General features: G+C 40.6%; 1 protein-coding gene across 1 annotated transcript in view; it reads right to left on the minus strand.

Moving 5' to 3' along the window:
• Positions 1-25,847, minus strand: part of LOC122806359 (GABA type A receptor-associated protein) — a 382,115-nt gene extending 356,268 nt beyond the window's left edge. The window contains exon 1 of the mRNA XM_044076709.1: positions 25,478-25,847. Coding sequence (XP_043932644.1) covers positions 25,478-25,567 — 90 coding nt within the window. The 5' untranslated portion in view covers positions 25,568-25,847. The remainder of the gene's footprint in view (positions 1-25,477) is intronic.
• Positions 25,848-26,136: the final 289 nt, after the last annotated feature.

Consider the following 26,136-nt stretch of genomic DNA (forward strand, 5'->3'; position numbering starts at 1 on the left):
TACATACATATATATAATATATATATACATATATATAATATACATACATATATACATACACATATATATATATATATATACATACATACATATATACATACACACATATATATATATATATATATATATATATATGAAATAAATAAGTGACAAGAAACAACTGTATAAAAGATTAACCTGCCAAACGTCAATGGGCACACACAACACAAAAACTGGAAAATGACATTTAAAAAAAGCTACCATGTAGAACAGGTGGGAATGGATTACTTCTGGCCATAACGGCTATGCTATACTTTGGAATGTGGATGGTCTCACAGGTATATATAAAAAACGTAAGCGTAATAAAATATACCAAGAAATGCAGAGTGCAAACAGGAATACAGTAGGAGACACATTTGGAAAGAAATGACAATGTAAATTTGATAGAGAGAAAGGATTTCAGGATGGATAAAAAGCAGAATATCAGGGGAAAAGAGACAAAGGAAAAGGGGGACTACATCTACTAACTGCTTGAGGAGCACCAATAGTAACAAAATGGGGGAAAAACAGATAGCACGGGGCTACTAACAATGGAGGAGCATTATTCTGTCATGTATTTATATTCTACCTAAAACTGTAACTATGGAGTAAGAAAATGTTGGGAGAAATGATCAGCTTTCAGCAGAGACTATTACTTATAAGCAGGGACTGGACCTTGACATGCAACACTGACACTGTATTTGGGGAACATACAAGGGAAAATAAAAAGAGGGTAATACATTTCTGAAAACATTTTATATAGAAGACGTGAATTCAGTAGTAGGAACTCTTGAGAGAAGTGACACAGTACTCCCAAAAGATACAATAACTGGGTTTGACTACATAAAAATTATACTTCAAAGGAACACATGCATTCAATTGAAAGCTTGTCACATTACAGGTCTCGTCTCCCACTCGACCAATTTATTCTGTTCTAGTCTTTTTACCGTTATGAATGTCTGTTACTATTTTTTTTTTTTTTTTTTTTTTTTTAAACTGTATTATACAATTTTCTCTCTACTAACAAAACGGTTTACTAACAGTGGAGCTTTTCTCCCCGGGCTTTCGTTGAAAAAGGGTTTTATGCCCAGTCGGACTCTCCCGGTAAACCAATGTAAAATAAAATAAATAAATTCCTTTATTGAATCATCACTTGTGACATAGGCAAACAGTAATCAAATTGTATTAAATTAACAAACATTATACTTTACATGTATTGCTATACATCACAATACAAGCAACACTGCATAAATTATTCAATTCCTGCCACTTTTTTAAAGAAACATCTTTATTAAAACTATCAGTTATGACATAAGCAATCACACATTTATATAAATGAAAATGAACCACACCGATACAATCCTAGTTGCAAGCATTTCACATCACAAACCATACTGACACTCCCAGTTGCCAACATTATACACTACTTATAATCTACCCAATAATTTTCATACAAACATTACATAGCTCATTCAAGTCCTGTCTTCTTTTAAGCCTCATTCCTCCCCTGTATGTACTGTTCCCACAATTCCCATTTTTTTCTTATGGAGTCTGCTCCTACCCTTTTCTAAATATCTCAATTCCAGTCATCTTATCTCGGTTACTACATTCACTACTTCTAATATAGTTGGTTTAGACTTTGGATTTTCATTGTCTAGTGATTGCTTTTTTGGCAGCCACCATAATCAGACACAGCAAAGTCTTACCATATCTAGGCAATTCTGATTTTATACCATGGCTCAGAAAAAACATATCCCTCGTCACACCAATCTACCCACCCAGCATCTCCGACAGTGCATCCTGCAGGGAATCCTTAAAGTCTGCCAACCCACCACACTCCCAGAAAATATGTTCCCAAGTACCTCTTTCTTCCCTGTCACACCTCCAACATTTGCAGTCTACTAGGGGTATAAAAATATCTGTGCAAACATTTCCAAGCAAAAACCCTAAATCTTCTACATTTTGTTGCACATTTGGGAAAATGTATGTATATCCTCCCATCACTACTGAAAGCTCTGATACACATCCAATAATGACTTCAGATCAGCACCAATAAAAATGAAGATAAAAATGCAGGGTAGTGAAGTTAAAATGAGGCACTGGAAATTTCCCACCTATTTGTTAAAGAGAGGAATTTAAGGAATCGGTGGGGCAAATTACAGTGTTAAGGAACACAGAATTTTCTTCAGACGCCAATAGTGAGTGTAATAAAATGAAAATAAGAGTTTAAAAATGGGCTCAAAATACTTCGTAACCATACATCTTTCATTTGTAATAGCAAGGGGCTGACAAAGGTTAAAGCACTGCTGAATAACGACAATCTCAAAGAACAAGAAAAGCAGCAAATGCAGAGTGCTAAATATAAAATAAGGCAGTACTTGGATAATATGCACGAGTTTAGAAAGATTGCTGTTAAAACACCTGTTTTTAATCATGTTTGTACTCTGACATTGTTACACAAGCCATCGTGCTTAATGCAGAAAGGGCTGTTGCCAAACTAAGAAAAACAACCACAGAACCTGTAGAGGTATGAAGAGATATTTCAGAAATTTTATGTACATTTGTATAAAGCAGAGGAATATTGAAATCAAGAAAGAGCATAAATGGAAATACTTATGGAAGACTTACATAAGCCAAGGTTAAAGGCATATAAGGCTCAAGTATTCCTGTGAAACTTGAAGTTAGGAGGGAAGAAAATGATAAAGATATGCAAAGTTTTGTTTAACAGTATTTTAAAAGGAAAGGAAGCATCAACATCTTGGAAGAAAGCTGTGGTAGCTGTTAATACCTAGAGATGGTAAAGGCCCATCAGACCCAGCTTCACAAAGCCCTGTTTCAATTTTCTTTTGGCTGCTCACGTTAGGGGTCGCCACAGCAGACTTTAAACTACAATTACAAATTAAATATGAACATTAAAAACATGAACTGAACAAGGATGATCCAAATGGGAGTAAAACTAAGAAAATACCTGTGTTGTTGGTGGGTCTTGATGCAAAGAAATAATTCAGAGTATGCTGGGATTTCACAAGTAGGACAATGGAAGTATTTACATTCCCAAACACAAAAATAAGGTTAATTAGGAAGATGTTTGAGGGATCAGAGACAAGAATTAAAGCAGGAAGGTTCCTCTCTGATAAGCTGTCTGAACAGAGGAATACGGGATGGGTATCTTCTTTCCTCTTTGTTATTTGCTTTATATTAAGAGCCACTGGCAAAGAACATAAGGGACTCAGAAATTCAATATAACTTGTATGGTAATCAGGAAAAAGACATTTATTATTTTGTACCTGATAAAACCAGAAAAGGACATCTAAAAAAAGTGTTGTGAAATTCTGATGCAGTTAAGTTTTTTTTGGAATACAAAAAAAATTAAGATAATTTACAGCTATAGCCTTTGTTTTTCTGTACCCACACATTAAATAGTTAAGCAATACGCATATTTATGTGTAAGGGTCTGGCCATTTGTAGGACACCCATACTGGGGGGGGGGGGGGGGAGTGAACCATCTGTTTCTGTAAATCTTAAAACAAACAAGAGGGCATCAGAGGCGACAATGATGGAAACAGCCCACTCCACAAAAGGCACAACTGTTAACTACCAATGGACTTGGAAAAGATGTGCTGTCAAGCAGACCTGGGTGTGATTTGCCTGAAGGATAAGACAGCAATGTCTTGGAAATTCACAAAGTGGCTTTTGCATTAGAAGAATCTGTCTGTACTAGAAGGGATCCAAAAGAATAACCGATTTTCTAGATTAATCCTGCCATCAAAGAAAGGCTAATTGTAAAGAAACCTGTCCTTTTCAGAGCCAAGGTATCGTTTGCATGACCCACCCTAAAAGGCAACAGGGAAAATAAACTGGGATACTAGTCATTTGTCACAGATGCAAGTCATTTGTCACAGATGCAAGAAGACTACATGGATGTATATGCTTGCAACGGAACAGTAAAAATTTATGACAATGTAAACAAAACAGACGAAGCTCAATATATTCACATGGATCCAGTTTTGTATACTGCTTACAAGAAAAAAATTATAAGAAAGGAATTAAAAAGCAGATAAAAATTTTATGTAAACTTTCGGTTATATGAAAACTCAAGTGGAGCACTTGCCTCATATGACAATGTAAACAAAACAGACGAAGCTCAATATATTCACATGGATCCAGTTTTGTATACTGCTTACAAGAAAAAAATTATAAGAAAGGAATTAAAAAGCAGATAAAAATTTTATGTAAACTTTCGGTTATATGAAAACTCAAGTGGAGCACTTGCCTCAGCATGTGCCAATTTGTTCTGGATTGGTGTTTGTGTGAGGCAAAAATAATTTGAAGTGTTTGTCATGGCAAATGAGGGGGGGATTAAATTTAGAGGAAAACAATGCAAAGGATTTTTTTTTAAAAAACTGTACTTTGCCATGGTTTACTGTACAGAAATATTAAAATAGTCCAGAGTCTGCTGCTTCTACTCTCCCTCCCCACCAGGTCCCCCCAAGAAGTGTGCACATATGCTGCTCCAGCTCACTCTTGGCTGCCCCCTCCCTTCCCAAGTGAAGAATTTCTGCAAACAACTGAAGGCAAAAGGACTCACTACTGGGACTTTTACTCTCTGAAATAGTTTTATGTAGGTGTATTCCCAGTTAAACAATTTAGCTAGTGCTTTTACTTAAATTTTATTATATTGGCATAGCGTGCACACACTTGCAAGGTCGCTCCCTTTCTTCCATTCCCTGTCATTGCAACTAACTGCCACTAGGTGGCAGCAGACCACCAAACAGCTGAATCTTAGCCCAGGCTAAGCAGCTCATTCTGTAAGCAGGACAGTGCTCTACAGTTATTTCAATTATTCAATATTTCTGTCTACTGTAAAGTCACCCAAATCCCTTCACAGCAGTTATTTTTCCATTCACAGTGAATAAATAGTGGAAACACCTAAGTGGCATAATCCCTGCAATTAAGGTACAATGCTGCTTATCTTCATTACTTAATCAGATTCCTGAAACTTTTTTCTTCAATTCTAACCTCCTACATAGGGCTCTGCCCGCTTCGCACAGGCTCGTTCCACTTCCCTACCCTCATTTCCTTTATACCTAACCTTACCACACCCAACCATCATCCTTCAGCCAATCATGCAAACAACCACCACCACCCCCACCTTTGCTCTCATATTACACACACTACACTTAGTATACTGGTAGGATGGACTGCAGCAACGTTTGTGAGTGGGGAGGTACAATCAGGACCCCTACACATTCCACAGGGTTATCTGTATACACTCCTACCACTTCTAACAAACCAAACATGTACTCCAAAATAATTCTAACACTAGCACTCGCCCATCACAGCTCATCTAACCCCACCCTACTTCAACATTGCAATCTCCAACTTAAGTCACCCCACCTCTACATTCACTAACTACCCTTTACTCATCTCACCCTCACTCTTAACTACACCACCTATGACCTACACCCCTACAAACTCCTCCATTATCAAAGCAAATCTATTGTATCCATACAACGTGATTTAGCCTTATCCAAATACCTACAAACTATAATAAACACTGCCTCTCACCTGCTATACAGTGGCAATATCAACCCCAAGCCAGATCCAATAAGTCACCAAATCACCAAAATCAGCCTAAAACCAATACTAGCCTACTTAAGAAAACATCCGATATTCTAATAATAAATCATAACCTAAGAAGCATTCTTAACAAAACCACCGAGCTCCATGCAACCATAGCATCAAACGTACCTGACATCTTCCTCACAGAAACATGGATTAAACCATACATTAAAAGGAAGAAATTCTCCCCCCCCCCCCGATTACTGCATACTACGAAAAGACTGTACAGCTAAAAGAGGTGGCAGTTTCGCTCTCCTATATCAGAACAACAATGTTGAACTATTTAACATAGAAATCCCTGCATTTAATAACACAGAGATCCTACTTGCTAAGTTAAGACTAAATACACAAACACAGCTAAATATCTTAGGATCATATATCCCTCCAGGAGATCACATCAAAACCCTAGAATCTCTTCTCCACTGGAGATCAGAAACCCTCCCCCATGAAACCACTGTACTAGGCGACTTTAATATTGACTGGACCTCACTTAAATCACCCCACCCTTCAAATCATAGCAACATTTACAGCTTCTCACAGCTTATACAAATCCCTACTACGATAGACAAAACCTCAAAAAAGAATCTATAATAGACTGGATTCTCACCAATTGCCCATCTTCCACCCATAATTTCAGTGCACTACCAGACACTCTAAGCGACCACCTCCCTACCTTCATCATCAGAGACCAAACTAAACTCACTAGAACTAGCCCCTCTTAAACACATCAGATACACTAAAAACTTCAGGGCAGACGACCTTAATACATCCCTTAAAGACTGTCCCCTCTTTTAACGCTTCCTTTAGATGAAGCAGTTGAGTATTTCAGCACTATCTTCATACGCCTTCTCAACCAACTTGCCCCACCAAGACAAATCTGCACAAAAACCATCTATGCCCCATGGCGTACTAAGAGCACTAGGCAATTTATGAAACAAAGGGACAAAGCATGGGACACCTGGAGCAAAAACAAAACGACTGCTTAGAAGTGAGAAACACTATATACAAAAAACACAAAAATCCCACTAAAACAAACAAAAATACTTTAGTGCAATTCAAAGTAAGCACAACACCAACCCACAAAAGCTCTGGGTCACTTTAAACAGTATTCTCCAACCAGGTAAATCAACTCCTCATCCAGACAGACACCACCCTCTATAAACACAGCCACCCAATTCAAGGAGTTTTTTACCAACTCTATACTCAAGCTGTCAGACTCACCCCTTCAACCACCACTACACTATATAACCCAACAAACACCACCAACTCAGTCACCCTTCAACCTGTACCAACTTACACCATCTATAGACAACCAACCAACCAAACAAACCCACCACCCTAGCAGTACACAAACTAACTGACAAATTCTACAAACAGCCACCAAAGCCATTTCCTACCCAATCATTAACAGATCAATCTCAGAACAAAAGCTGCCAATTCTCTGGAAAATCTCCTGCATTATAACAATACACAAAGGGGGCACCTCCACTGACCTAACAAACTACCGTCCTATAGCTATACTTTCCCCACTGGCTAAAATACTGGAAAAATGTATTCACATCCAGAACCCAACCCATATCATCTCCAACAATCTTCTTGCCAAAACTAAACACGGATTCCGCCCCAACCATAGCACTACCACTGCACTCATCCATTTTACTAACTTAGCAAATACGCAACAACTGCAAACTAGTGTTTGAAGTTTTCCTTGACTTATCAAAGGCGTTTGATAAAGTCTCCCATACAAAACTTCTAACATTACTCTCAAAATTAAAACTACCCCCCACTCTATTATGATCTCAAGACCTTCTCTCCCAAAGCCAACAAGCTGTTCAGTGGAAAAACTCCCTTCCCCCTACTTCATGTAAAACTAGGAGTACCCCAAGATCAATCCTAGGACCCCTACTTTTCACTATATTTACAAATAATCTTCACAAAGCCACCCCTCTAGCAAACCTTGTTCAATACGCTGACGACTCCATCTTAATCTGCTCTGCCCACACCCTCAAACAACTTCACATCAAGATCCATAAGCCTTTACATCCTTCAAAACCTAGCTAACGAACTCCAGCCGATACTAAATCCTAAAAAGACCCAACTTATGCTCTTCCATCCTTCCAAAGCACCTGTACCTACTCCCCCGTTCTCTATTTCTGCATCAGATAATACCCCTTATCTCCCCAGTCACACAAACCAAATTACTAGGGGATCATTAATGACAATAATATGAAATTTGACAAACACATACCTCATACAATAACCAAAATCACCAAAAAACTAGGTACTCTTACAGATTACCCTAGCTCATACTCATCTCTCTACCGTACTGTATACTTCTCCTGTCCTAATTATTTCTAAATAAGAGCGATTTAAACAAGCCATCAGTATGCTACAACAAAATTTGCCACAAACTCCTCCTATCAGACCCACCACTGTCAAGCCCTAGAACAGCTTTCCTGGCTGGAACTCCCTAACATCTTGGCTCTAAACCAACTTCTTCTAGCTCAGCAAATACTGTACCAACCTGACAAAACTCCAGCCTTACAAGACCTGATCACCCTCTACTCCAACAATAGAGAACTTAGACCCACTAACAAGGCACTGATCGCAATTTCCAAACGCCATTACAGCTCTGGTGACTCCCTGTATTCTAGCGTCATTGCCAAGACTTGCAACTCCCTACCACAACAAATCAGGGTACAATCTAACAAAACCATCTTCACAAAACAGCTTATTTCTCACCTAAACAACCCCTGGACATGCAACTGCCTAGCACCTGGCTGACATATTCTAACTCCTTTCCCCTACCCACTATCCAACCTCTTTAAAACTCCCACAGATGCACTATATATTATCACACGTTACTTGTAACTGCCTAGCACCTGGCTGACATATTCTAACTCCTTTCCCCCACCCACTATCCAACCTCCTCTTTAAAACTGCCACAGATGCACTATATATTATCACACATTACTTACCAACTCACTGCCACCTACTCCCCACTGTCCCATCTATATCCACTAACTCTCCCCTAGACTAAGTTACAATCATACGTTACTACCTTCTATACTTTTAAATTGTATGTCTAAACTAATACATCTATATAATAATACATCTATATAAACATCTTATGCAATCAGATTATCTGCTATATTTTATAACTGTAGGTGTAAACCACAATACTCATATGTTATGCATAGTATGTTAGCAATTGTTCTTGAGCTTTTCTCCTGGGCCTCCGCTGAAAACAGACAACTCTGCCCAGTTGAACCTCTCCGGTAAACAATTGTAAAATAAATATATGTCGTTTCTCATATGTTTTGGTAAGCGATACAGGATCTTTTACATCCACCTACACTGCCACCAAATCAAAACAGATAGGACCTCAGGTCAATACCTCATCTGAAGGGCAGAACACTCAGGAGTTTAGTGCAATACCAATATTGGAAAAATGAATCCAAGCACCACATGAGAACACAGACTATAGTCATTCGATGCTCCAGTAGGAGTTGCAAGTGCACAACCTATTGATCCAATGCAGCTGAGACTAATGAAAGACAGTATCAGCAAAATGAATTGTAATGGATAACCAAGGCCAGTGTCAACAATTCTGAATGAGAAGGAAGTGAAGGAACAGGGGCTGAAAAAGGATTTAAGCCAATGTTTGAAGTCCAGATGGAAAGCATTGACAATTCTTTTGATACCAGAGGCTTTCCACTTTAGGAAAAAATAAAAGGCAACTACAGTAACAGAACTGAATTGATGACCATCAACAGAACTGCAGAAACTACACAGTCTTAGACGGCAAGGAACGGGATCTATATCTGCCTGATAGGCAGGAAGACATAGCCATGAAGAGTCACAGATAAAGATGACTCTATAGGACATGGACTTAGCAGGAGGAACCACCTTTGTCTGGGCCAGAAGGGGACTAAGAGACTCACTTTGGCCTAAATAAGTCTGGATTTTTCTGAATGGACTCAGAAAATAGAAGAAAGACAAATGAAACAAGAAAGCAAAGGGAGGAAAAAAACATTGAATAATAAATTGGTGAAACTGTTGCTAGAGGAGGCAGAGATTATAAACTGGAATGCCCCACAAACTAAACATGTCCAACTCCAGTTTCTATATCCCCCACCACCCGAACAGGTCCACCAATTACACCATCCCAAACTTGGCAGAAAATGACTTCCCTCTCAGACACCCACGGGGTTCAATTTACAGTTTATTCGCACAGAACACCATGGTCCATAAGATATCAGCACATGCCAAGACAAGTGCTCCGCTTAACAGTACCAAATTTACTTGAGCTCTGCTGACAGACCCATGTGGTGATCTAAAAAGAAGTCTTCTGTGGACAGTCAAGCAGGCAAAATTTATTCATGAACTGAATATAGCAGCATTTTATCCCCCGATCAGAAAAAAAAAAATAAAAACAAATCTAAACAAGATCAAGTCATGGTTATTTTTATATACCAAATACAGGAATCAGTGGTATTATCTGTCAAGCCATATGGAGTTTTTTTTGGAATATTCTCCAATAATTTTCACCCCCTCCTTTTACATGACCATTCAAAACAGTTCTTCCATTTAGAACATTAACAAAATATTTATTCTACAGTGAAATGTCATGCCCTCCCATCTATGACACATCCAATAATCCTATATTCCTCATCTAATGACATGTACCCATTTCCATGATGTCCAATAACCCTACGCTCCCTATCCAATGACACTCACTGTGTCCTACCGTTTTAGAACATTCCCTACTCCCAAGCTGCATACTCTCTCATGCCTAACACCGCCTGACAATATGCTTAAAAGCATAACTAGCCAATACTTTTTTTTTACTAGCAGCCTTATAGCAATGTGTACCACCACACACCCAACATTACCTTTCCTGTCTTAGTTTGTACAGAGATATCGGAAATACAATATTGAAGTAATTCTGTTTGAAGAAATCTAGCCGAAGACTTGCTCCCAAGAATTCACTACAACACCCTATGATTCATCAGCTGTATTTGTTAGAGTTTATTAATGTATAAAAACAGTCTTCAAATAATAGCTAGTTGTACAAAGACACTTCTGTATTCACATAACAATGTACACGTCTTAAACTCACTAACATGCCAGACTACACAAATACTCTCCTATCCGTGTGCGTTTCTAATCAGGTACCGGGAAAGCAATTTAAAGCAAAACAAGTACACTCAATTAGGGTGCAGTTTTAAGAGCACAACATTCATGCAATGACCAAAAGATAAAAACTTCTTCTACGATGTTAAATAGTGGTATACAAGTACAGCCAAAGCATCTGACTTTACAAATCACTCGCATATATTACATAAACTCTTCCCTGTGTTCGATAATCAGCTGCCATTTTGTCCTGGGACTGTCAGTAACGCTCTAAAACTGCACCTGTGCCACTAGTGTCTAAGTCACATTAGAGGCTTACCTCTTTCATATTAATCTCCACTCACAATGTTAATACCCCAGATTTTAAATGATACAAGTATAGACCCCATCTCATGCTGTGTTGCTTTATCTTGCCTTTAACTCATTTACTCCTCTTCACCATGTTATGTCCCACTATAACCCATCCATGTTACTTAAGCCCCGCCCTCTCAACAGCTCTAAACAAACATTTCTTTACGAGTACATAAGCAGCATATTGCCAACTACGCATACTGCACGTCTCAACATTCACAGTGAAGTTTCATACAAATCCCAAACCTTTTCCTTTAATAATTTCTCACAAAACCTTTTCAGGAAAAAAAAAAAAACAATCTGTTCTGCACTTTGAGCTTAAAAAATACCATTTGGTTCTCCCCACATCAAAATACCTCCCCAGACTCTGTTCCAAATATTTTCAATCCCCTCCCCCAAATCACTGAAAAGGTCTGTAACTTGCAGCTTAATAACAAGTCATATACACGAACAACCAAGGAAATAAGGGACAAATGAAAAAAAGTCAGGGACCAAGTCTGATGCAAACAGAAATAGGTTCATAGGTAGGTACTAGGCTATTGGCCCTAGGGCCTATATAAGCCTAGCCAAAAAATGTACCCTGGCTTTCGCCACCCAAGAAAATTATTTTCCTATGCCCTGTCGAGCAGAGCCACAGAAGTGATCCGTGGGGTGAATTTCCCATTTCCCATCCAATCATCAAGATTTTTCTTGAAGAGTGCTAATGAGGAGCTCTGTTTGACACAGATAGGTAGTCTGTTCGAGAGTATGGGAAGTCTCTGGGACAGGAATCTATCCCTCCAGCATGTTCTGTTTATTGTGGTGACAAGGTTTAGGTCCCTAGAGCGTGTAACTCGGAGGGATTGTGATTTCTTTAAGTGGAGCACATCCAACAGCTCTGGCTGAAATGGTCTGCACTCTTGTGGGAGGAGAGGCTGGACTCTGCCCTTCTGTGCTGGGAATTTCTGGTTACAGACTTAGAGTGCATGCATATCTGAACTGTTTCTTACTGAAGTTGGTGCGCCTTGTTTGCTGTGGCATAGACTGGATTCGGGCCTGCTGGATCTAGCCTTGTTTGTGTAACTTGAGCACTAATCCAGGCATTCTCTAAAGTATTCATTTGTATTTATTACTGCTTGGTAGTAACTTGATTAAAGTGTAGCTATCATTCTAAGTCTTTTGGATTAAGCACTTGGGCTTCAGGCTAGTTGTTTTACATTAGGAAGGTTTGTGGCATGCACTGTGGTGGCAGGACAGGTAGCTTTCATACTTCTAAGTTGGGAACTGCTGATTGAGAGCCCAGTGTCTGTTATTGTTAAAGTGTATTAGTTCTGGTTTAAGCATTTGGGCTTCAGGCCAGTTATTTTACATTAAGAAGGTTCGTGGTCTGCACTCTTGTGGGAGAAGAGGCTGGACTCTGCCCTTCTGAGCTGGGAATTTCTGGTTAAAGGTTTATAGTGCCTGAATATTTGAACTGTATCTTACTGAAATTGGTACACCTTGTTTGCTGTAGCATAGACTGGATCCAGTCCTGCTGAATCTAGCTTTGTTTATATGCTTGTTTGTTTTGTTTGCTTGTTATTTCCCTGGAACGCCAATTCCACGTAATACGCGGCTTCTCAGCACTTCTGTGGATCACTAGTGATATCTGCATTGCTTACTGCACTTATTTCCTTGTTTCACTTGAAAGAAAGTTACTATTTGTCGTTTTTGCATGTAAGTTACCTGTAACGCATTGCACTTAAGTTACCTGGCACTTGCTCACTAAAGCAATTATACAAGTCAGCACTAAAAATTAAAAGCACTACACCCTCACTCCACACTGGCCCTTGTTTTCAATTATAAAGGAATTCCCAATATTATTCTAGCATGTCCAAAGGTCAGTTGTCAATCTCCTCTCCGGTCCAGCTGGTGAATCTGGGAATCTTGAGGCAATGTTACAACTGCCTCATGTACACAGACAACCCTCTCCTCCTCCCAACAAATTCCAACACATGTGAGAGATGCAACCATATAGCCAAACTGGAGGCTAAGCTCTCTCAACTCAGTACTGGCATAACCAGTTAGGAGAAGAAGGAAACCACACTCGCTACAATTCCAGCCTCACATAGACCTACCACGACAGCAAACCAAACACAATCACACAAAAATATACTCGGAGGCTCTAAATAAAGATCTGCCTAAGCAGCAGAGACCTCCAAAGCAGACACCCAAGCAACCACTATCCCAAAACAAAACACGTGCAACACATATCTCACAAAGAGAGTGTGCCGAATAGTCACAGCTCTTAAGACTAAACAACACACCTGATACACTTGTAATAGGTGACTATAGTCAGGCACACTGTCGTCCCGCTCACCAGGCTGAACAAGGAGATGGTCACGGTGAGCAGCCTGTCGGGCGCTAGGATCCGCCATATAACATAAGCACTCAGGTCACTCCAAGGCAAGTACAAATACGACTCGGGTCATTGTCCATGCTGGTGTGAATGACCTGAGACGTACCTCCCTGGACTACATGAAAAGAGACATACAGGAGCTCTCGGAGCATGTAGCCCAGGCATGTATGACCCTGACCTTGAGTAGCATCTTACCCTCACTAAGAATGATGCCACAATATGAAGACAAGATGATCAATTTCAACAATTGGCTTAAGTACTGGTGTCATTCAAAGGGGATCCAATGTCTGTCAGCTTGGGATGATATGCTCGACAAGCCACGATGCTTCGCTAGGGACGGCTTGCACCTGTCACCCCATATTGGCAAAGGCTCTTGCTATCCCCATAGTGCCTTTTTTAGGCAAGGCTCAAAAGACAAACCCACCTCCTCCACAGGTATCACAAGGGATAAGAAACTAAGAGTAATGCTACTCAACGCCAGAAGTCTAAACCTCAAGATGCACGCACTCGAAACTCTCCTTAGCATGGAGAACATCGATATCTGTGCAGTAACAGAAACCTGATTCAGGGCTCCCGAGAGCACCCCAGCACTACCAGGTTATACCTCATACCATGCTTTTCGGCCCCAAAACCTGGACCGAACCACAAAAGGAGGGGGAGTATCGATATTCAAAGATACGCACACCTCCAGGTTGGTAGCAAAGCACAAAGCATCAGAGACTATCCATGTGCAACTAACAGTGGGTAAAACTGCCTTCCAGTTTATAGCCTGCTACAGACCACCCTCCCAAACCCAGGAACCCCACTCGGCCTTCCTGAGAAGGCTGGAAAATATGAAGGTCTCTCCAAACACCATTATATTGGGCGACTTCAACTACCCAAACATAGACTGGGAGCATTACTCTAGCTCCAACACCCTAGCCCAAAGGTTCCTAGAATTTATAAACTGAAATGCTATGGAACAACTTGTTACCACTCCCACAAGAGGGGAAAACATACTGGACCTGATCATCACCAACATGGGGACTCTATGCTCCAGACCAGAAGTGTATCCCTCATTGGTAAGATCAGACCATAAACTAATCTCACTGGAAATTCACATCCCGACCCCACCCCCTGCCCAGAAAACCACAGTGAAAAACTTCTCTAAAGCAAATTTCCCACTCCTCAAAACTGAGGTGGAATCCTTCAAAGCCCCCAGGCCTGTGGAAAATACGGCCCAGACCGCAGAATCCTTTATAAACTCACTCTATGAACACCTTCAGGAATGCATGGATCATGCTATCCCAAATAAAACCAAGACCCAATCCTCCAAAGGCAGACGTCCTGTCTGGTGGACCCCAGCCATAAACAAACTATACAATAGAAGGAGGAAGCTACTAAATGATAGAGCAAAATCCCAAAAAGGGAAGGCATCACTGATCAGTATTAGCAAAAATCTACGGGCACTCATAAAATTGTCTAAGGCCAGCTTCGAGAGAAAAACTGCAAAGGACACCAAGGATAATCACAAGGCTTTCTTTAGTTAGGTTAGGAACCTGGGTGGTAATTCCCATATATGCTCAGAATTAGTCCAAAATGACAAAAATAAAAAAAAAAAAAATACACCGAACCCACAGACATTGCCAACATAATAGCAGACAGATTCAGCGCAAACTTCTCCCCCCCCTCCCCACCAAAAGGGCAAATATCTATCCCAGCAGAGTGCTGCCCCCCTGACATCTCAGATGCTCAGGTAAGAGCCGCCCTCTCCAAAGCAAAAAACACAGCATCAATGGGACCAGATGGTGTCCCGGGCTGCGTCCTACATGAACTCCAAGAAGAGCTAAACCCAAACATAAAACTACTGTTCAATCTCAGCCTTACTACAGGATATGTGCCCAAAGAGTGGCGTACAGCAACAGTGGTCCCTCTCCGTAAAGGTGGTGCCTCAACGGATCCTGGAAACTAATCGCCCCATAAGCCTGACTAGCTTGGTCTGCAAAGCTATGGAAAGGATCATCATGGACCTCATAAATAAAGATATTGGGGACCTACAGACACTGGATCCTACCCAGTTCGGCTTTGTTAAGGGCAGATCCTGCCTCTTAAACCTGGTTGATTTCTTTGAAACAGTCACCAAGGCCATTGACGAGGGGAGGTGGTCCACACAGCCTACCTGGACCTCGCAAAAGCCTTCGATACAATACCCCACTCGGGCATTATAGATAAGCTCACCAGCTTAAATATAAACCCCTATGTCACTAGATGGATTGCAAACTGGCTCAAGGACAGAACCCACATGGTTAGAATTGCTGGAGCCATGTCAGACTCCAAACCAGTTACAAGTGGTGTCCCACAAGGCTCAGTCCTGGGACCTCTCTTGTTCGGTATATATTTCTCGGAGGTACAGGCCAACACGGAAGGACTGTGGCTGACCAAGTTCGCAAATAACTGCAAACTGGGTGGCATAATAGACTCTCCAGCCGACACAAGCATCCTCCAAAAGGGCCTCATAGAAACAGACAACTGGTGCCAGAGCCATGGCCTCAAGCTAAATGCCAAAAAAGTGTATAGACATCCCCTTTGGCAAAAACGAAGTGCCCACAAATTACCACGTAGGTGGTAATCCATTAAGTACAGAAGTAGTAATTAGGGACCTGGGGACCCAAGTTGATAGCAATCTCTCATTTGACAACCACGTGGCCAAAGTGGTTAGAAAAACATTTTATATAGCCCATCTAATCATGAAGGGATTCACATCTAGATCAGGGGAGGTCATCGTGCCTCTTTACTCATCTGTCATCAGGCCCATAAATTGAGTACAATTCCCCTTTTGGGATGTACCTTACCAGACACCTGCAGCAACTGGAAAGACCGCAAAAGTACCTCACCAAGAGGATCAAAGGGCTCAAACAGATGCCATATTCTGCCCAGTTAAAGAAACTTCAGCTCTACTCAGTGGCATACCGCCTGTTCAGAGGCGATTTGTGCCTGACGTATAAAGCCATGTCCAACCCAGAATTAATGGACATGCTGCACCTCAGAAAATCCAAATCCCATCGAGCTACGCGCTCGAGAGACTTGAACCTCAGCACGGAAATAAATAGGACATTCTGGAGGGACAAATTCATAACCCAGAGGCTCCCTTCACTCTGGAATAAAGTCCCAGTCCAGGTTAGGTAGAGTCCCTCATTGACTCTCTTCAAAAGGAATCTTGATGAGTGGATGGGAGATCGTAGGTTTACCCCGGGTATCACTTCTGTGTCACTGTTAGACAGAGGCACAGTCTACTAACCTCAAAAAAGGGCATAGCAAAATAAATTTAAAATGGGTGGCGAAAGCCAAACACATTCTGGCTAGGCTTATAAATGCCCTAGGGCAGATAGCCTAGTATGAACCTGTAGCTTTGTATATTAGGCAGAGATCGCCCCTGAGTAGGCGATATGCAATGGAGTAAAGCTGTAGTTTTTTGAGATTGTCTACGTAGGGCATCTGTTTGAGGCCATTAATCCTCTTTGTGAGGTATTTCTGTGGTCTTTCCAGTAGTTGTAGATGTCTTGTGAGGTACATACCAAAAGGGGTGTTGTACTCTATAATGGGTCTAATGAGTGATGAGTAGTGGGGAACAATTACCTCTTTTTCTGGATGAGAATCCTTTTGTGATGAGATGAGCCACCTAGAAGGATTTCCTGACCACTGTGGTGATGTGATTATCAAAGGACAGACTACTGTCCACTTGTGTCCCAAGGTCTCACCACATTTTCAGCATTAAGTAGACTACCAGCTACGTGGTAGCTCATGGGTACAGAGTTTTTACCAAAGGAGATGACAATACACTTTTTGGCATTGAGCTTCAGGCCATGGCTTTGACAGCAGGTATCTGTCTCAGTGAGGCCTTTTTGTAGTTTGTCCACATAGTTAGGAGTTTTGATTACGGCTCCTAGTTTGCAGTCATCTGCAAACTTTGTTAGCCAAAGACCTTCTGTGTTATTCTGCACTTCAGAGAAGTAGATACAATTCCTCCTTCATACAGACCGAAGTAAAATAAATAAAAAATTTAAAATCAGCCATAAAAAAGGCAAAAGTCGCTCTAATTAAATATTTTTTGTCTTTGCTGACTGAAAGTCCAACTGGGCAAAGCCCATTTTCAGAGGAGGTCGGGACAGAAAAGCCCCTGCAGATGCACCTAAGATACTCGTGACAAAAACAAATGTTTTACAAAATTACACAGACTGTTCTTAACACATCTAGATACAAAACTAGTTCTGTAACGAAACTATGCAAAGATGAACTTTATTTTTTTGGTCTCTTACATCATCCATACGGCGCTGATACCCAATGGCCCACATCCACACCGGGTCTAACTAACCACTCCAAACATCCTGAACTATCTTCATTTTTCTGCTGGGGGCAGTTGTGGAAACTACAGGTGCCCGGGGTCTCAGCCATCCACATTCCACTGGTGGGATTTTTTTTTTTTTTTTTTTACTTAACATTTGTTTACTGGGAGTGTACAACAGGGATGACCAGCATACCCATTTTCAGTGGATGACTGGGAAGAAAAGCTCCAACAGTTTAGAATGTTCAGAATTAGTAATGCAGCTCTGTATATAAACAAAGCAGTACAGAATTAGTAATGCAGCTCTGTATATAAACAAAGCAGTACAAAAGATATTACAAAAACGTGGCAGTAGGGAAGAGAGAAACGTGACAGCATATGCAATACTTAAGTTTAACAGAAAAAACACTGTGTTAAAGAAAATGTAACTTACATGATATAGAGTGCTTAAATACCACAAAACATCAATAAATATTCTGAAAAATTAAAAGGGTTGGAAATTTTGCAGGTTTACATGTGTAAATTTTTTAAGACAGAAGTATAAAAAGTTAAATAAGAACAGAGATTAAAGAAATGAGGGGAACAGAAGTAATTTGACAGAAGCATGATATTTATGTCATGGATTAGGTTAAGCCATACCCCAATTCCCCACCTCCCCACTGTACTTCAGTGAAGACTTGAGTGGCGGGCAGGCAGCGCATTGCCCCGCCGCACAGCAACTCAGTCAAGCTCACCACATTAGCCCTCCTGAGCTACACTGCCTGAAGCAATGGCCCCTGTTGCCTCTAGGATCACAGCTGGGAATGCCTACATAACTGCCAAACCTATGTGATGGGCTCATCCATCCACTCCCTACTGCTTCATCAATGACATTATAAATGGCAATGTAGTACTCTACTGGCTCAGAGGATGTACAGTAGTAAGCACCATCCAAACCCCGCCCAACACCCAGCAACAGGATGACATCCAGTATTCAGGATGACATCCATTACTCATGAATAAACAATGTCATGTGTTTCTTGACCGCATGAATACTCATTTGAACAAAGTGAGTTTGTTGGTTGCCTCGTATAGGGCATGTACTTTTTTTCATTAACTTGACGACTGTTTGCAAAACGGACAGAAACTGGGTATTTTATAGCTTCTCGTCACATAAGTTTAAAAGCATCTTACTAAGGACAGCAAATGCAAACGTAACCATGATATAATTACTTCTATCTGCTTTTGCAGGGGGCAAGCCCCCTTACACCCCCCCCCCTGTAAGAGCACTGTACCCCCACAACCCATGCTACTTCAATATACCAACTCAGAGATCGCACTACATTGAGGAAGAGAGTAAACAAAGATTACACAATGAAAATTCCTGCTGCTAGACATTCTCACACTCTATCCCTCTTATTTGCGGAACACTCAAAAGTCACACGTGTTAATCAGCAATGTATGCACAATGCCACTGACAAATCTGCATTGCATGCCAGTCATGCATCATTTGCATAGCACATCACAGGCATTAGGCTTGTCAATCAATCTGTCCACTCCCATTCCTGCACGAAACAGACGGTGAGCCAGTACAGTACAACAAAGCCTATTGGCTTTCATCTGGCATTCTCCCATCCCCCTTCCAGTACCTTTACCTCACCACTCTATCTTCTGGTGTTGCATCACCAGGTAAAACGGTTCCTTCACTCACTAGCTGAATCACATATAATGATATACTCCTCTTTGCTACCCCTCTTGTTCACACCATACCTCCTTACCTTGTATGAAAACCAGTTTCTTACGGGATTTCAGGTCCCAAAAGGCCATACTATCACCCCAGCTGTAAATCCTTCCACCTTCAACCATACTTAGAGTACCAGATCCCATCCAACATCTTGTTCAGTCTATCAACATCTCAACCCCAGGCACATTAGCTCTAGATCCAAACACTACCACAAACTAATAAACAAATTCCTGAAGTTCATCACCAAGTATAGACTCAACCTAATACTTGGTGGTGATATTCACCCCAACCCTGGCCCACTCACTTCAGATACACATACCCCCTCTACTTGTAATCTAAGCTACAAACCTACAATTAATAGGCCAACTAACTCTCTCCTAGTCTGTCATCTCAATATTAGAAGCATTAATAACAAGGTACATGAATTGCATGCACTTCTGGATGTCCACTCCCCTTAGATTCTCTGTTCATCTGAAACCTGGTTAAAACCTAACACTAAAGACAATGAAGTGTTACCACCTGGGTACAACATACACAGGCTGGATCGTGCTTCGAGGAAGGGGGGGGGGGTAGCTGTACTCTATAAATCTGAGTTGAATGTCACCATAGATGTAATACAACCTCCTCAGATTAATAACTCTGAGATTCTTGCCACCAAATTGCAACTTAATAAAAATAAATGCATTAATATCATCTATATGTACATTTCCCCCAGGTAACAATATATCTACATTTGAAGAAATCCTGCACTGGTTATCATGTCACTACCCCCAAGAAACCCTACTACTTGGAGACTTTTAACATAGGCTGGGGCACCTGTTCCTTAGAATCCCCAACCACCCATATTAACCTGCATGCATTTACACAAATCATATCCACCCCTACCAGGATAGGTAAACCCAACCAAAAAGAAAGTATACTTGACTGGGTACTCATAAACAGTCACCCCCAACTGTACACCTCTGGTACCCTCCTTAATGGCCTAAGGCTAAGCGATCACCTTCTCACATATGTAATTAAGCACAAAACCATTAATTCCCAACAACCCTTACTCAGAAAGGTTAGAAACAATAAAAACTTTGACCCTGCCAAATTCCAACAAGAACTAAACTTATGTAGTTAAGTCTATTCTAAAACACCTCCCCTTAGAGGAAGCAGTAGCATACTTTAACAACAAATTCCTTGAGATCCTTGATTTGCATGCACCTGTTTGTTCAAAGAGAACCAAGGCAAAAACTGCATCATGGCTTTCTATAGAGTCTAAACTCAAAATTACCCTTAGAAACAAAGCATGGGCTTTATGGCATTCTTCTAAAGACCATCAAGATCACATTAAATACAGGCAATCCAGGAACGAAACCAAAAAATCAATTTTACAAGACAAAAAACAATACTACTGTAATTTACAGACAGTAAATCAAAATAACCCTCAGAAGTCTTGGGCAGGTTTAAATAATCTACTACATCCTGGGCAAACTTCAACCCCAATCCCTGATGCTACTACTGATAAAACCCATGAAGATGTTTGATAGTTTTAACTAATTCTTTACTGAGACCATTCAAGCCCTAGCTAGCCAACCACCTCCTAGCTCCCCTGGTCCTGAAAGCAGCACCCCTAGAAACCTACTTGCATTCAGCTTCCAACCGGTCACCACTTCACTTATCCGTACCTTGCTCAAAAAATTAAAACCCACTACACTTTCTGCTGATCAACTCCCTGCAGAGTACCTACAAAAAAATCAGCTGATGCTATTGCTTACCCCGTTCTCAATACTAATCAATCGAACCATAGTAGAAGCTAAAATTCCCACCATCTGGAAAATATCCTATGTAATCCCACTTCACAAAGGAGGCAGCTCTACTGAATTCTCCAATTATAGGCCAATAGCTATACTCTCTCCACTTGCAAAGATTATGGAAAAATGTATTCATAGACAACTCGTGCACCACCTAATCCAAAATCGCCTTATGGCAGACTCAGCATGGCTTCCATCCTCATCACAGCACTACTTCAGCCCTCCTAGCCTTTACTAACACCATAAACCATAATCGCAACAATAATTATATATCCTCAGCCCTCTTTTTGGATCTTTCCAAGGCATTCGATATGGTTGATCACCAACTTTTAATCCACACCCTGCAAACATTCTGTCTATATACTGGAGCCCTCCAATGGTTTCAATCCTACCTGAATGGTCGACAGCAGGCTGTCCTCTGGCAGAACAAACTCTCTAATCTTCTACGTAACACCCTCGGAGTACCACAAGGCTCTACACTAGGGCCCTTGCTGTTCTCCATCTTCATTAACAATCTTTATACTGTCATCCCAAAAGTCAGCTGTATCCAATATGCTGATGACTCTACTCTGATTTGCTCAGCCACATCTCCAGTAGAGTTATGGTCAGCTACCCAGACCACCTTTAATACAATAGAAAACTGGCTTTCTGAACATCGTCTGATCCGAAATCCCAAAAAACTAAAATGCTGTTATTTTCACCAACACGTAGGTCTACCGCTTTCACCTTTACCATAAAATCAAATGATGGCACAATAATCTCCCCTGACCCATCTACAAAACTATTAGGTGTCATCATAGACAATCTCAAATTTGACCTACATGTTAACCAAACTATCAAAACCATCAATAAAAAACTAGGGTCACTTTACAGAATAAAAGCCTTCCTAACCCCTCCAGCTAAAATTGCCGTAGCTCGCTCTCACCTTCTTTCAACCCTTCTATATGCATCCCCTCTACTCTCGAATTTGAACAAGACTGTCCTTAAACTCTCAATTTGCTACAACCACATTGCCAGGTTTGCCACTGGACTGCCTTTTAGGACACATCACTGCATCAATCTAAATCAGCTTGGTTGGCTTGAACTACCTAGCCTAATCCAGTATAACCAACTGATTATGGCCTATAAAATCCTCTATAATCCGGACAATACTCCTGCACTTTAAAATATTATCACCCCCTATAACAATCCTAAACCGCTTCGATCCTCTAACAAACTACTAATTCAGACTAGCAAAATTAATAACACAGCCGGTGATTCTCTCTTTGCAAACTCTGTAAGTAGATCCTGGAACTCTCTTCCAGCTGATATTACCTTACTTTCCAACTTAGGTCAATTTAAAACTAGACTCAAACAACATTTGTCACTTAACTGGCTATGTCAATGTATCAAGCCTGGCTAACTCGAATGTGTAAAAATCTGTTAACCAGTTTACTGTGTAATTTAATTTAATCCTGACTTGTGCTCAGGACTAACTGTAACCTGTGGAACTTGTTTAACTTGCTTACTTATGTAATCTCTGTAAATAGTCTGTTTGTAATATGTAATGCTGGATCTGCTTACCCTTGGAGCTTTTCTCCCTGGGACTCCACTGAAAATGGACATGCATCCAGTCGGACTATCCCGGTCAACAAATGTAAAATAAAATAAAAATATAAACAATATGAAATTCCAAATAATAAAACATTTTGTATATACCGTTTATAAATTGCTTATCTGCTGTGTATATACAAGCAAACACTGGATCTGATCAGTTAAGACATAACTAACGGGGGTTACAGTACAGATAAAAGTGAGATAAAGAGTGTGAAATATTAATTGGGTAGATATACAACAGTTGATAAGTGAGAGAAGTACTGTATAAGTGAAGAGTGAAGAACAGCTTGGGTAAGAACACTAGGCTACACACGGACAGAACTTAAAGAAAAAAAAAAAAGGTAGTGAAACATATTTGACTGAGACAAATGAAGCGGGAAAGCCAGAAAAACAATGACACGCAAAGTGGGGATAAAGAAAGGAATTGAAGAGTGGTAGAAAATTGTTGTACAAGACAAACATTACAGGTGTATGGGGGGTATGAGCTGACAAATGAAAATGAGTTGAGGGTGGGTCATTTAGGTGTTTTAGTACAGGCTTGAAGGTGGAAAGTTTGTCTGTTTTAGGTTTGCTAGGATGTTGTTCCAGAGTTTAGGCAGTTATTATTAGTAAGTTGAGCAAAGGTCTCTACCCGGACAGTAGTGCTACAAGGCGTTTTTTTGCAATGGTAATTTTTCATAAGATTGCATGCAGTAATAAACTGCAAATATGTTATACAGTTGTATAATTCAAGCTAGTTCAGTTGTTTCAGGGCTCTGAATTGAGGAGCCTACACATTAAATTTGGCAGCAATTAAGATAAAACCACCTGAGGGTATGCACTGAAACCAAAAGATTCACCCCACCACCAGGAACATACCTCTCAATAAAAAGTAGCACCATCTAACAACAAAAAGGACATCTACTTAGCATAAAAAATACCACACAACTCTTCCTGCTTCCAGGAACAGCGTAGGACACCACTCAAAACAGCTTTAAAGGAGTGACAAAAACGAAGGAAAACAAACACATTATCAAAGAGACATCCTAAAGCCTGTAAACTTAATGTACTACACTGCAAACATTCTTGCACAGATGATCATTTATTTCTGCTTCTGAAAAGGGGGTCTGTAAGATGCGCGTTTATTAGTGCCATTAGTATACTGCTCACCCAATGTTTTATGTCTACTAGACAACTTAAATAAATCATATGGGATGAGGACAATTCAGAAAATCGTGTGAAGGGAGAACTCAAGCCTAAAAAGAGAAGAACATATCTCCAAAATATGTGCGTCTTGAGCACGCGTAAATCAGGCCTGAAAGCAGCATTACAAAGAAATTCGGGTGGTATAAAGTAATTACCCCCTCACAAAACCCATAAAGCAGTTTAAGTAGACATGCAAACGATTACTCAACGCGAGTAGCAAAACGCCTCCTCGGGTCGCCCCTGAAAAGAAGTTACTAGCCCAAAGTATGAATACATTAAAAACGCTAGATAAACTAAGCCAAGGTTTATTATGTGACATTACCACAAACTTCAAGTTGAGTACACTACCAGACCAGCTTTACTCCACGAAAGCTAGGTCCACCGATGTGAGCAGATCAGGCGACCAAGGCTCAATAAGCAAAACAAAATGGGCGTGCCGGGGGATGGGGCAGCAGGGCGGTCCAGCACTACAACCTCCATAATGAAGACGGCTCCAGGAGCCGGCGTTCCACTACCGAGTCCGGTTCGGCATTGCAATACCCCTCAATGGAAGTGCACGGGTGCAGAGTGGGCACTCAAGCCCCACAGCAATGTGGGTCGTCCATCCCCAATAACGTGGTAAGACTTTAAAAAAAATCAGTAGGCACGGAGGGGGTACCAATACAAGAACTTTTAAGACTCTAGTTTGTCTTCCTGAAAAATTATGCTAACAGAATATGGATCTTAAAAGACCATCACCAGAAAATGTCAAGTTTAATGGGAAGGCAATGTTGCACGAACCATCAATTTAAACCACTCCCCTAAAAACGTGGATGAGGAAAACGCTCAAGAGCATCGTTATACTTACCTAGAAGTAACTTTCTCGCCAGGATCAATAAAACATGTGCCATCTATATTATAGAAACCATCATAACCACAACACCATGAATCAGCAGTCAGTTCTCAAAAAAGTATGCTTATGTACTACGATAGGGCCCCGCTTAAAACGTTAACTAATAAAACTCAGCAATAAAACGGTATGCCACTTTCGTCCTTTATCATTAACAAAAAAAAGAAAGAAAGCAACAGCCTCAAATCAGGAACAATCTGAAACATGAATACTCATTTCCCTCTTAAGAATTAAGGTACACACTATCCATTAATCATATATTAGTTGCTACCAACCGACTTACTCTTCAAAAGGAAACTTCTGGACAAAAAAAAGTGACAGCACCTCAACACCTATTCTACCATTCCCGTAAATAACAACAGGGTAAACGACAGAAACATTAAACATTTCTAGGCTTCTCTTAATCGACAATCAGGCCGTCTGGTCTTACAGACTAGAGAGAGATAAGCGTTCCAAAACTTACAGGGACCCGGTCGGGATATTTTTTACGTATTTTCTCTCCTTCAGAACGCCTTTTCTCAAAGGGATGTTCCTCTTTATACTGAAACTTCATCTTTGCAAATTTTCCCCGGAAGAAACAGAAACAATCGTTCCGGCCTCAGTCACACACAGGAGCAACTTCAACGAGGATCTACTTACAAGCACAACCGTACACCAAGTTAGAAATCCAAATATTTCCTATTTTCTATAAGAACTATTAATATACTACCAAAACCAAATAAATGTATGCACGCAATATAGCCTAGGCTTAATGCCAACACAACAAAAAGCTGACAAACTCCGTTCGCAATACAGACTAGAGCAATTGGGGCGGAGAAAGCATACCAAAACAACAGCCGTATCACTCACGTCACGCCACATCCGCTATCACAAAGCCTACGTCATCAGAGTAAAATGAAAACCTGGAGTTTTTGTTTTCAGTAGGACTGAGTAGTACTCTATTCCAGTGTTCTGTACTGGCTCTTTAACATAATTCGTAAGACAATGCGCAAAAGGCAGATAATAGAGCTATCTCCTCAAATACTCACCATAACTGATACAGCTTCCAGTAATCTCATTAACTGGGCTGTGGACGTTTGCTCTGTGATTTTAACATCGTTGCTAAAGATCAACAATGATCCT

Source organism: Protopterus annectens, chromosome 7.part0, assembly GCF_019279795.1.
Source record: "Protopterus annectens isolate FY-2018-M chromosome 7.part0, PAN1.0, whole genome shotgun sequence".
NCBI lineage: Eukaryota > Metazoa > Chordata > Ceratodontiformes > Protopteridae > Protopterus > Protopterus annectens.